The sequence below is a fragment of the Procambarus clarkii genome, chromosome 2 (assembly GCF_040958095.1).
Source record: "Procambarus clarkii isolate CNS0578487 chromosome 2, FALCON_Pclarkii_2.0, whole genome shotgun sequence".
In the NCBI taxonomy this organism is placed as follows: domain Eukaryota; kingdom Metazoa; phylum Arthropoda; class Malacostraca; order Decapoda; family Cambaridae; genus Procambarus; species Procambarus clarkii.
Window position 1 is genome coordinate 44,357,697 of NC_091151.1, and position 14,214 is coordinate 44,371,910.

Sequence of the window (14,214 nt, forward strand, 5' to 3'; positions counted from 1 at the left end):
CCACGAGGCTGCAACCCGAGCAAATTTTGAGGTTAACACCACTGTGGATAATATTGGTAAATATGTCAATCAGCATCAATTTATGTCAAGCGAAGATGTCATGGAAATGAGGTCCTCAAGCCTACCAACACTACGGTCACTAACATGTAGAGGCTGGTGGAGAACCTGCCAAGATAACCCTCTAATGTGTGGTGGGGAAAGCGTCGATTGATTGATTGATAAAGATTAAGCCACCCAAGAGGTGGCACGGGCATGAATAGCCCGTAAATGGTGGCCCTTTTGAGCCATTACCAGCATCAATAGATGATACTGGAGATCTGTGGAGGTGCGACTGCACCCTGCGTGACGGGAGATGTCTCCCGTCAGAAAGCGCCAAGCCATTACGACTATATATAGCACTTGGAAGGGATCAAGATAAGGATTTGGGATGGGAGGGGGGGGGGAGAGAATGGCTGGCGCTCGCAGATTCTGGGATTCGGGAACGCCCGAATCCTGCGAACTCGCAGCATGGTGCAGCGTTAACAAAATTTACATTTTGCTCCATTAATTTGGTTGAGGACCCGAGAAACAAGGTGACCGCGAAAACTAACCTTTCTCTAGGCCTAATTTCGAATACAGAAAATTCAGTATGATTAAATGAACGTTTACAGCTGCTCAGGTAAAAACAGGTAAACTATATCACAGTGGTCTAAGTTCTCGGCTCACAGTCAAAGAACTCGGGTTCAATCCCCGCGCTGGACAGAAACCGTTGGGCACGTTATCTTTCACTTGATTTAGCTGTTCACCTATCAGTACAATTGGTATCCGGGAGTTGGGCAATTGTTCCAGATTGCCCCCCTGGGAAAGGTCAGCAGTTGACCTAAGGGTCTTACCTAAGGGTCTTGACCTTAGGTTGACCTAAGGGTCAACTAAGTTTCAAGGTCCACCCCCTTAAGTATTCAAGCTTAAATACAAGTTTCCTCTCCCCGAAGCAACAGAAATTATTATTATCATCATCATTATTATTATCATTGAGTAAATCCACTAAGACTCTAGGTGGGCTCGAACTTACGACCCCGACACTGCCAATCGCGTCCTCTACCACTAGACCCACAGACACTAGTCTTTCACTAGTTTTTTTTTTTTACGTATGACCCACAAGCACTCTTGTACTTGTGGGTCCAAAGTCCAAACACTGGGACTGGCTTGAGCAGCCCCCCCCCCCCCCAGACTTCCTGTGATTTCAGTAGAATCCGGTTGTATGATTTTCAACAAATCAACGTTGGTGTAGTGGTAGGGTATGCGACTGGCAATGTCTGAGTCGTAGGTTCGTGCTCACCTATAGTCCTAGTGGATTTCTCATTTATATATATATCACGATAATGTGATTTCTGTGTATTATTATTATTATTATTATTATTATTATTATTATTATTATTATTATTATGTTTTTAAACTTTTAAATTAAAAGGTAATGTGTCACTATATTCATATTATAATTTAGTTTCACTTCTAAACGGAAAGTGTTTTCCCATTTTCGTTTACTTAGTCTTGAACATTGTTCAGTGGTAAAGTTTACTGGTTGGCTGGTAGGTAAACTGTTGTGGAAGCCTTAATAGCTCTCTTAAAGTCTTGAAGGACTTTAAACCGACAGCATTAGCAACCTCCCACGCAAATGGCGCTGATGCTGCAAGGAGTCAACATTATACACCTTGATCCAACAGTGAAGCAACGTTGAAAATATTGATATAACAAGGAATCGACATTGAAAATGTTGGTGTAACGTTCCATCAACATCGAGTATGGTTTGACCTCTCGGCCCTGGGGAGTATATACGTCCCCCCTCGGCCCTGGGGAGTATATACGTCCCCCCTCGACCCTGGGGAGTATATACGTCCCCCCTCGACCCTGGGGAGTATATACGTCCCCCCTCGACCCTGGGGAGTATATACGTCCCCCCCTCGGCCCTGGGGAGTATATACGTCCCCCCTCGACCCTGGGGAGTATATACGTCCTCCCTCGACCCTAGGGAGTATATACGTCCCCCCTCGACCCTGGGGAGTATATACGTCCCCCCCTCGGCCCTGGGGAGTATATACGTCCCCCCTCGACCCTGGGGAGTATATACGTCCCCCCTCGGCCCTGGGGAGTATATACGTCCCCCCTCGACCCTGGGGAGTATATACGTCCCCCCTCGACCCTGGGGAGTATATACGTCCCCCCTCGACCCTGGGGAGTATATACGTCCCCCCCTCGGCCCTGGGGAGTATATACGTCCCCCCTCGACCCTGGGGAGTATATACGTCCTCCCTCGACCCTGGGGAGTATATACGTCCTCCCTCGACCCTGGGGAGTATATACGTCCCCCCTCGACCCTGGGGAGTATATACGTCCCCCCTCGGCCCTGGGGAGTATATACGTCCCCCCTCGACCCTGGGGAGTATATACGTCCCCCCTCGACCCTGGGGAGTATATACGTCCCCCCTCGACCCTGGGGAGTATATACGTCCCCCCTCGACCCTGGGGAGTATATACGTCCCCCCTCGACCCTGGGGAGTATATACGTCCCCCCTCGACCCTGGGGAGTATATACGTCCCCCTCGACCCTGGGACTCGAGACTAGTGATATAGTAACGTCGCTCAAGTACGACTCACGAGGAGCGTCTGTCTGTCTGTACAGCTATATACATATATTTACACTTAAGTGGCACCCCACTGCCCCGCTCCTGTGCCAGGTAAGTCCACTACGGGCTCACTATAGCCCGTGCTACTTGCAACTTTTCGTTCCGGGAAGTTGGATCTAAACCAACAATATCACCTGGTGCCGTGTTAGTCGTTGTTGTCTATGTCAGGTGTTGTGGAGTCCTGGTCAGGTGTTGAGTCCAGGTCAGGTGTTGAGTCCTGGTCAGGTGTTGTAGAGTCCAGGTCAGGTGTTGAGTCCAGGTCAGGTGTTGAGTCCTGGTCAGGTGTTGTAGAGTCCAGGTCAGGTGTTGAGTCCTGGTCAGGTGTTGTGGAGTCCTGGTCAGGTGTTGAGTCCTGGTCAGGTGTTGAGTCCTGGTCAGGTGTTGAGTCCTGGTCAGGTGTTGAGTCCAGGTCAGGTGTTGAGTCCTGGTCAGGTGTTGTAGAGTCCAGGTCAGGTGTTGAGTAGTCCAGGTCAGGTGTTGTGGTGTTCCTGTTGATCGTCAATTTCAATTTGTCGTGTGTTGTTCTCTTCGTCATTTTACATCAACAGTTTCTATGTCCACAAACCTGTAATGAAGTCTAACGTATGATTTTTGTTTATAAAGACCTATCTATCTTTATAAAGACCTATCTATCTTTATAAATGCCTATCTATCTTTATAAAGACCTATCTATCTTTATAAAGACCTATCTATCTTTATAAAGACCTATCTATCTTTATAAAGACCTATCTATCTTTATAAAGACCTATCTATCTTTATAAATGCCTATCTATCTTTATAAATGCCTATCTATCTTTATAAAGACCTGTCTATCTTTATAAAGACCTATCTATCTTTATAAAGACCTATCTATCTTTATAAAGACCTATCTATCTTTATAAAGACCTATCTATCTTTATAAAGACCTATCTATCTTTATAAAGACCTATCTATCTTTATAAAGACCTATCTATCTTTATAAAGACCTATCTATCTTTATAAAGACCTATCTATCTTTATAAATGCCTATCTATCTTTATAAATGCCTATCTATCTTTATAAAGACCTATCTATTTAAATATCTGAGGAGATATTTACAGATGTCTTGATTGGTATTAATCAAAACTAGAAATTTTAGGATAAGCTTACTTCTTAAATATCTTTTATTCCTGGTTTAGTAGCAGCAGTGATTCAAATGTGAGGAATAAATATTTATGCATAAGAAGACAATTTCACAATATGAATGACTATTTGAACAAATTAAATAAATATATTCTCAGTACATGTGAGTGTCCCACTTAATATGATACATTTTCTATGAAACATCAAAGGCCACGTGAATTACAGAGAATTGTATAGTTATTTTACTCAAGTTGGAATTAGGTCAATCTTGATATCGTCGGTTACAATGAGCAGCGCAAAATACTGTAATTATAACGATTATAACTGTTAGTGAATTAGGTTAAGGATAGATTATTTGCATTCTGCGGAAGATTCTGACATGGGCCCAGATTCTATCTTAGCGCGGAACAATACATTTACATATAGGTAGGTCTATTAAGTTTTAGTCTTTAATGTTTTCCTGCCCGAAACGCTTTGCGTGATAGAGGCTTTAGGCATTGTATGTACTAACAATGTCTATAAATCCATCAATGCTTGTATCACACCTTGTATGTATGTACTTTACCTGAATAAGCATTTGAATTTGAATTTGAATTTGAATTATAGTCAGTTGGCAACTCACCACAATATGGCTTCCCTCCATTGCACTTCCACTTGTAAGGCGCGAAGTAGTGGTCGAAGCCTTGGCATCTGGAGTGCTCGTAGCACCAGTCGTGCCCCTTGCAACACCTGCAATGGTACAGTGAAATGTGAAGGGAAGGTTGGTCAGGTCTGGTGTTGGCTCTCAAGGCCTCTATCAACCTTCGGAGCTTCAATAAAGTCACCACAATATATTTCTGATTAATCACTAAGTATACTTTAGTCCTATAAATAAGTAATAACGTTTAGTAATTGGAGCTGATGCAGATCTTGAACTAAAACATCACAACTTGGTGCATCAAGGTTAGAGTAAGACATAGACATAGTCATAGACATAGATACTTTTAGAGTTGAAGAGGGAAAATTATTCGTATGAAAAGGTGAGAAGAAGCGGCACTGGATACCTGAGTTACCGGCAAGATAACGAGTATTAGGGGAAGATATTAGTTGATGTTTTACGAACGTTGGACAAAATTAGACAAAAATCTAAATTTGAACAAAATCTGTTAGATTATAGGACCTTCTCGAAACGTTATGCGTGTTAGAGGCTTTACAAGAATGTAAAAACATCAGTGCTATGTACTCTCATAAACCCAATGTACCTTCTTGTATATATATAAATAAAAATAAATAATTAAAATTAAGCGGATGTTGCTATATTGAACAGTGGAGTGGTTCACATGAAGATTAAGGTGGGCGGTAAGATGAACACTTCAGTTCTGTGTTCATCTTACTGGTGACGAGAAGCAGCCTAACATACCATAATATGTTGATACATATAATATCAAATAACTCATATTTAAATGAAGTCAAACATTCATTACACATAAAGTATGCCTTTTTATGTTTGGTATTCCGATAAATTAATTAACTCATGTATAAAAGCCAGGATAAACGTAAATTACGTATACTGTATTGAATGTTTCTTTTAATTTAAATATGAGTTAATTTATCTCGAATTTCGTGCATGATGTTTTAATTCCAAGTTTGGTGGAGGGTTCATATGGGCTCCGTGTCATAACTGTAGTGCAAAGTCGAGGACGCTGGTTCGATTCCCGCCATCCTGCGTCAGAGAATTGTTTTCATAGACATTACACGTTATTATGTAATACCAAGTTAGTTTAAATTGTTAAATTTTGCCCCCTAGAGGTGAGTTTATTAGGCAGCGCCATTTCATCCTGTGAGTGGACACACCGCCATAGCAGCATGTACAACACTCCCCAATAGGAAGAAAACCCGCTGGTAGTCATTTGTACTCACTTGTCGATACCATCGACGACCACTCCGGAGCCAAGGAAGCCACAGTAGCAGCCGTAGCCCTTGTAGCTGAGCGGGTTGCAAGTGGTGGCACAGGTCATCATGCTGAACAGGTGGAACACGGAACGCTTTCGTCTGGTGGGGGCGACACTGTGTTCCACTGGTCCTTGTACCGTCAGGCTGTCCACAGTCACCTGCTGGCTGTCATCGCTGCTGCTGCTGCTGCTGCTGCTGCTGCTCGACCCCGCAAGTGTCGTATCTGTAAAATAAATTATTGTTTATATAGATGTTGATGAGGAGCGGTTGAGTGAGGATGTTGATATGGACTGGTTGATGTGTGATACGTCTGCTAGGGGTGTAGTGCAGTTAATGGAAGGAGCTGATCTGTGTCTGAGGGACGGACACACACACACACACACACTCACTCACACTCACACACTCACACACTCACACTCACACTCACACTCACACTCACACTCACACTCACACACACACACACACACACACACACACACACACACACACACACACACACACACTCACTCACTCACTCACTCACTCACTCACTCACTCACTCACTCACTCTCTCACTCTCTCTCTCTCTCTCTCTCTCTCTCTCTCTCTCTCTCTCTCTCTCTCTCTCTCTCTCTCTCTCTCTCTCTCTCTCTCTCTCTCACTTAATCGTTTTCGCCTGTTTGTGCTTGCTGGGGGTTGAGCTTCGACTCTTTGGTCCCGCCTCTCAACAGGCGAGCAACCGGTGTACAGGGTCATGGACCTGATGGGCTCTTATCAGATCTCCATTTAAAATTATGTGTATATATTGGAATGTATACATAGGTATACATTCTGTGGGTATTTGGTGTTAAAATAATGTATGTGATTTGTTTACAATTCATTTTGCTGTTGATGGTATGTAATGAAAGAAAATAATGAGAGAGAGAGAGAGAGATAATGTAAATCATAAAAATTACTTTCTACTTTTCAACACTGTACGGAAAAAATATCCCCCAATTTTATTTGCGACTTCATGAGAATGGCACAGGAGATTACATGCTATATTTCTTAAAGCATTTAACTTAGGCTTACCCCGTTAACTTAGGCTTACCCCCAGCCTATGTCCGTCCTGTACCTCAGACCATTCCCCCCTACAAATTTAAGTGAGACTTGCCCTAGAATGCAACACAAAACGCTGGACAAAGCAACAACGAAACGCCGCAGAAAGTTGAGGAAAACTAAAGTTGCACAAAATTGCCCAAAAGCAACACACACGAAGGACAAAGCCACCGCCACACCATGGGTCACTTGGGAGATGGAAGCGAGTGTTGCCAGGCCTTGCAATACAGCATACCTTAACAACAGTACCCCACAGCAACACAGCGGAGCCGGGCATAACACTGCCCACTCCCGCAACACAGCATGCCGCAACACAAGTGGATAGTGCGATGATGAAAGAGGGTTGTTGAAGCCAATTTAATTCACAACTTAGTGAAAAAATGTGATTTGAAACGTTAATTATCGGGCCGGGTATATAGAGGCAGGAGGCAGGGCTAAAGAGCTAGATCTCGCTCTCCCCCGTAGTCGCTGATAGGTTAGCACTAGTAGGTAAGCACCATAACACAACATACCATAAATAACCAACATACTTCACATAGCATACCCCCAACCATAATAACGCAACATACCATCACATACCCAACCATAACAAAGGATATGCGCATACTAACACACCATCACATAACACCTCATAGCGCAACATAGCGACACAACACATGCTATAAGATGCCAAAGCTGCCACACCTGGTCTTCGGGTCCCAGTACCCTCTAACAGGAAATTGCATTCCCTCCATCACCCATATCGTCTCGAGGTCACGGAGAACACGCGGGCCAAACTGGCGCCATTTTTTGTCTTGTTCCCCCATCCTTATTGGCCCCTCTCCTGTCCTTCTCCTGTCCTCCTCTCTCCTCTATTGCCTCCTCTCTCTCCTCCTCCTCCTCCTCCTCTGCCTTCTACTGTCCTCCTTTGCATTCTTCTGTCCTCTTCTGCCCTCTGATGCCATCTTCTGTCTTCTTTTTCCATCGTTTACCTTCTACTGCATTCCCCTGCCTTATACTGCATTCCTCTGCCTTATACTGCATTCCTCTGCCTTATACTGCATTCCTCTGCCTTATACTGCATTCCTCTGCCTTATACTGCATTCCTCTGCCATATACTGCATTCCTCAGCCGTTCTCTGCATTTTCCTGCCATCCATTGCCCTTCTTCGTCCTCCCGTTCTGTGTTCATCTCTTTCTCTATCTTCCAAACCGTATTCTCAGTTCCCTGTTCCGCTGCTTCCTCCTTTCCCTTTCCCTCCTGGCCGCAGCAACCTCTCCCCGTTACTAATTTGCTTCCCCCTCTTCTCTGTCCTGAATATTTCTTATTTATTTTTCTAAATCTACCTTTGTATCCCTTCCTTGATTTTCTCTACTTTTTCCTACTCTCAAGCGCCTTCCTGAACCTTTGTTTGGCCTCCAAGGCCCAGCCCTACCTTTGGCTGACCTCCTATACCTTTCTCTACCTTCCCCCCTGCTACCCAAATGCCCTTCCCCACTTTCTTCTGTTCTTCAATGCTCTTCCCTACCTTTCCTTGCTCTCAAATGACCTTATGTATCTTTCCCTGCTTCCCAATGCCCTTCTGTGCGTTTCCCTGCTCCCCAGTACCTTTCCCTATCTTTCCCCTTGCCCTGCAATTCCTTTTCCTTACCTTCCAATGTCCTTCCCTATCTTTCTCTACCTTCCAATACCCTTCCCTACACATCTCTATGCCACTCTTATCTACTCCATGGTGACTATCTACTGTTTCTTGAACTATTCTACTCATGTTTTTTTTTATTTTTGATCTACTTGATGCTACTATGATATGTTATATCTAGTTTTAGTAAAGGTAGATAGGGAAGGGGTGGAGGTGAAGGCAAGTTACAGAAGAAATACAGTGTGTGTTAAGGGAGAGGGGGGGGGGGGGGGGGGGAGGGGGGAAGGAAGGGAATTATCAAGGGAAAGCGCCAAGCCATTACGACTATATATAGCACTTGAAAGGGGTCAGGATAAGGATTTGGGATGGGACGGGGGGGAAGGAATAGTGTCCAACCACTTGGGCGGTCGGGGATTGAACGCCGACCTGCATGAAGCCTGACCGGCGCTCTACCGTCAAGCCCAAGTGGTTGGGCATAGAGGGGGGGGGGGTAAGGTGGATAGTCCGTCCCATATCTGTGTGGGACGGAAGCTTCCAAACAAAGGGAGTTTGTTTGCAAGCTAAGCTGGCTTTCTTTCTGAGGACTTAGTGATTGTTTGTGAGAGTCCCACAAGCATTACAGCAGGTGTTGATGGGTATACACGTATCTGTACACGCATATATGTATGTTTTGGTGTATGTGTGTATGTATACTCTGAGGGTAGTTTGCACGCCTTGGTGTTTCTTTGTGTAGGGTTATGTTTTTTGTTTTGCGTTTATGTGTGTTGTATGTGTTGGGTATGTTGGCATGTGTGTGGTATGCTGGCATGTGTGTGGTATGCTGGCATGTGTGTGGGGTATGTTGGCATGTGTGTGGTATGCTGGCATGTGTGTGGGGTATGCTGGCATGTGTGTGGTATGCTGGCATGTGTGTGGGGTATGCTGGCATGTGTGTGGGGTATGCTGGCATGTGTGGGATATGCTGGCATGTGTGGGGTATGCTGGCATGTATGAGATATTTACCTGAGTGCCAGTAACACACTAACGGTCTCGATGAGGACAGGAAGCCGGCAGCTTGTCAAAGACCCCCCATTTGCCCTGATGATTGTTTCAAGCTGGACTTGAAAGTTCAGCAGAGTTTTGGCCTTCGGCAGGTAGGCGGTTCCATGAGTTTATAACCCCTATGGGTGGATTAGCATTTCCTGTTTTGTTATCCAGATCAACATCCTCCATATTGTGTCGTATTTGGAACGTCTCAATGAGATTAGCGCTATCAGGGCTGGTTTACAGTACTAAGATAATTCCTTATTACGACTACGCATAGCCCAGTCGATAGAGCTTCGACCTCACACGCATGGGGGCCACGGTTCGAGTCTCCTACTGCCCAGAGGAATGGAACAAACCAATATCTTTCTCCGTATTCTAAGAGTTGTTAACCCTGTGGCCCTCATTCTCTTATTGATTTTCTCACTAATAATAATAATAATAATGATACTGATAATTAGGAGAAATCATTGTGGCAAAAAAATAAGCCAAAAACAATGAATTCGACAAATTTCACTACAATACGTAAAACAACCGTGTTTATGGAGATTCATGGAGATGATAATATACAACCCAAGAAGACCTCTGTAACAAGGTAGTGCCACATGGCACTACCTCTGTAACAAGGTAGTGCCACATGGCACTACCTCTGTAACAAGGTAGAGGCGCCGGTGGCTGACTGGACAGCACGCTGGACGCGTGATCCTGTGGTCCCGGGTTCGATTCCTGGCCCCGGCGAGAAACAATGGGCAGAGTTTCTTTCAGACTGATGCACCTGTTACCTAGCAGTAAATAGGTATCTGGAAGTTTGTCACAGGCTGCTTCCTGGTATGTGTGTGTGGTGTGGGGAAAAAAAAGTAGTTAGTAAACAGTTGATTGATAGTTAGATGAATACAACTAGTTGAATACAACTAGGTGTATACATGGCACTGCCTCAGTAACAAGGTTGAGCCACATGGCACTGCCTCAGTAACAAGGTTGAGCCACATGGCACTGCCTCAGTAACAAGGTTGAGCCACATGGCACTGCCTCAGTAACAAGGTTGAGCCACATGGCACTGCCTCAGTAACAAGGTTGAGCCACATGGCACTGCCTCAGTAACAAGGTTGAGCCACATGGCACTGCCTCAGTAACAAGGTTGAGCCACATGGCACTGCCTCAGTAACAAGGTTGAGCCACATGGCACTGCCTCAGTAACAAGGTTGAGCCACATGGCACTGCCTCAGTAACAAGGTTGAGCCACATGGCACTGCCTCAGTAACAAGGTTGAGCCACATGGCACTTTCTATAATTTTCCATTGCCAACTACTGACCCTCCCCAGGATACAACCACCCACAACCGGTGCCTAACTCCCGGGTACCTATTTTACTGCTAGGTGAACAGATGTACCAGGTGAAAGGAAACGTCGCCAATCGCGGATTGCACGCGCATCCCTCGAGTGTGAGTCGAGGACGTAGACCACTGTGAAACAGGAGTCATAAACAGAAATTGAAGTGCAAGAGACATGATTTCAAAAGGCTGTAGTGGACGTTTGTTCTTGTGAGCGGAATTAACTGGTTAGTTCCGTTACCTCACCCTGTTGGCGCTGACTGCCTTCCTCTGATGCAACTGGCAACGCTACTCTGCGCAACCAAGTAAAACAAGTGACTGACTACAGTCAATTAACTGTAGCTCACACCCGTCTTGCTTTAGCGTGAGCGTTGAGTGGTGTGTCATATTCCTCTCAGTCACTGCTTTCTTCATTATGTATAAACCAAAAAAAAAAACTGTTTCGTTTTCATTACCTTAATAATGAATGGATAAATACCGAAAATACACGTTGAATGTATTCAATCGTTCAGTCCCCGACCGTCCAAGTGGTTGGGCACCATTCCTTCCCCCCCCCCCGTCCCATCCCAAATCCTTATCCTGATCCCTTCCCAGTGCTATATAGGCGTAATGGTTTGGCGCTTTCCCCTGATAGTTCCCTTCCCTTCTATAGTCTCAAAAGACTGCAGGATGCCTACTGCTATAAAAAATGTGTGTATATATATATATATATATATATATATATATATATATATATATATATATATATATATATATATATATATGTCGTACCTAGTAGCCAGAACGCACTTCTCAGCCTACTATGCAAGGCCCGATTTGCCTAATAAGCCAAGTTTTCATGAATTAATTGTTTTTCGACTACCTAACCTAACCTAACCTAGCTTTTTCGGCTACCTAACCTAACCTGACCCATAAAGATAGGTTAGGTTAGGTTAGGTAGGGTTGGATTGGTACGGTCATATATCTACGTTAATTTTAACTCCAATAAAAAAAAATTGACCTCATACATAATGAAATGGGTAGCATTATCATTTCATAAGAAAAAAATTTGAGAAAATATATTAATTCAGGAAAACTTGGCTTATTAGGCAAATCGGGCCCTGAATTGTAGGCTGAGAAGTTCGTTCTGGCTACTAGGTACGACATATATATATATATATATATATATATATATATATATATATATATATATATATATATATATATATATATATATATATGCATATATATGCATATAACTCTCCAGGAGCAATATTGCCGGCAGCGTTTGCCCCAAACCAAGCCAAGTGGCGCGTTATTGAGCAACGCCGTGATGGTAACGCCATATGTTAGCAACAGAACAAACAGCGGAGCCGCCAGGACGCTTACACAAGCAGCAGGTGAGAAGCAGGCACGGCCTCTCATACCAAGTGGCCTTTCTTAATTGTGTGTGTTTCTGTGTTGACGGCGCCCCGGGGGAGAGGGGGGCGGCCGTCATTGAGGTTAAGGGAGGTGTGTGTGTGTGTTGTGTCGGGACATTTTAGGTCTGGGGGTTTAGCTCTTGTCTTGAACTGTTAAATATACGTGAGTCTTGAAGCTCTTGATCTGTGGTAGAAGAAAATCAACAATACAGAGAGAGAGAGAGACAGACAGACAGACAGACAGACAGACAGACAAACAGACAGACAAACAGACAGACAGACAGACAGACAGACAGACAGACAGACAGACAGACAGACAGACAGACAGACAGACAGACAGACAGACAGAGACAGACAGACAGACAGACACACAGACACACAGACACACACACACAGTGTGTGTGTGTCTGTGTGTACTCACCTGTATTAGGTGAGTACACACAGACACACACACACACATACACACACACACACACGTAACCTATTCTCAGCTTAAGATGTAAATGTTTCGAGCGGCCTTCGGAATGATGACTCTAGCAATGAGTACATAGGGTACACGGGTACTATCGAGCAATGTCAAGCAGCACACCCACCGGAATGAGCGCAGGTCTATACCAAAGATGTTGCCAGCCAACACGACATCGAGAGGGAAAGGTGTTATCTGCGATTATAGAATATAGATGCCACAATAATTAACGCTTAACACAGACTTAGGAGATTGAAGTTCTTGTGCACAGTGGTCGTCGAGGTAATAGCTTAGTTGGAGGTGTTGTGGAGTACGAAGTGGACGCCGAGGTAATAGCTTAGTTGGGGGTGTTGTGGAGTACAAAGTGGACGCCGAGGTAATAGCTTGGTTGTAGGTGTTGTGGAGTACGAAGTGGACGCCGAGGTAATAGCTTGGTTGTAGGTGTTGTGGAGTACGAAGTGGACGCCGAGGTAATAGCTTAGTTGGGGGTGTTGTGGAGTACAAAGTGGACGCCGAGGTAATAGCTTAGTTGGGGGTGTTGTGGAGTACAAAGTGGACGCCGAGGTAATAGCTTAGTTGGAGGTGTTGTGGAGTACAAAGTGGACGCCGAGGTAATAGCTTAGTTGGGGGTGTTGTGGAGTACAAAGTGGACGCCGAGGTAATAGCTTAGTTGGGGGTGTTGTGGAGTACAAAGTGGACGCCGAGGTAATAGCTTAGTTGGAGGTGTTGTGGAGTACAAAGTGGACGCCGAGGTAATAGCTTAGTTGGAGGTGTTGTGGAGTTCCAGACATCTCTTGTACAAAGTGAACGCCAAGGTTTGCCTGGACGTGTTGGGGGTAGCTGAGACTGATCGTGGAGCGGAAGGATTGCCACGCAGGAAGAGAGCAAGAGTGCCGGGTAGTGAAAGGCATTGAACACCTTTGTGGCTGCTAGAGATACGCTTGCAATACACAAATAGGTTGTAGGGCATTGAATAGCGCTGGGAAGTAGATACGAGTCAGTATAAGCATTAGTTAAGACGGGTGTATTTAGAATCGAGGTTAATGGGGCACAGTGCCAAGATCTCCAGGTAATGTTCACGAAGGGAACAGTGTGAATTAGTTGTATGAAATGAACAGATAATCGAAGATACAGTGTGTATAGCGCACAGCAGCGATATAACTATGCTACGATATCTATAGCGATATCATTAGGCTACGATAGGTATAATTACAGAGACATCACACTAATGTGTTATAAATATATATCAATGAGAAATTCATCACGCAGTTGAGTAAACACACACACACACACACACACACACACACACACACACACACACACACACACACACACACACACACACACACACACACACACACACACACGGTACATAAATGGCACCCATCCAGCAAGCAGCCACACACACCGAACACTTTCTCCGTCCAGTTTCATACGCTCACCAACCCGTTCACAACACGATCGGCCTTGACCCTGCCCCCCCCCACTCCCCCCCCCTCACCCCCCCCCCACTCCTCAACACCCCCCCCCCCCCCACACACACACACACTACACCTGTCAGTCTTCAGTGTACACTATGGTCTCAGAGTTCAGTGTGTAAGTAG

The 14,214-nt window shown here is 44.8% G+C and overlaps 1 protein-coding gene across 1 annotated transcript in view; it reads right to left on the reverse strand.

The window, feature by feature from the left end:
• Positions 1-14,214, reverse strand: part of LOC123762416 (uncharacterized) — a 61,309-nt gene that overhangs the window by 5,558 nt on the left and 41,537 nt on the right. The window contains exons 2-3 of the mRNA XM_069325000.1: positions 5,664-5,919; positions 4,387-4,493 (exon numbers count right to left, since the gene is read on the reverse strand). Coding sequence (XP_069181101.1) covers positions 4,387-4,493; positions 5,664-5,919 — 363 coding nt within the window. The remainder of the gene's footprint in view (positions 1-4,386; positions 4,494-5,663; positions 5,920-14,214) is intronic.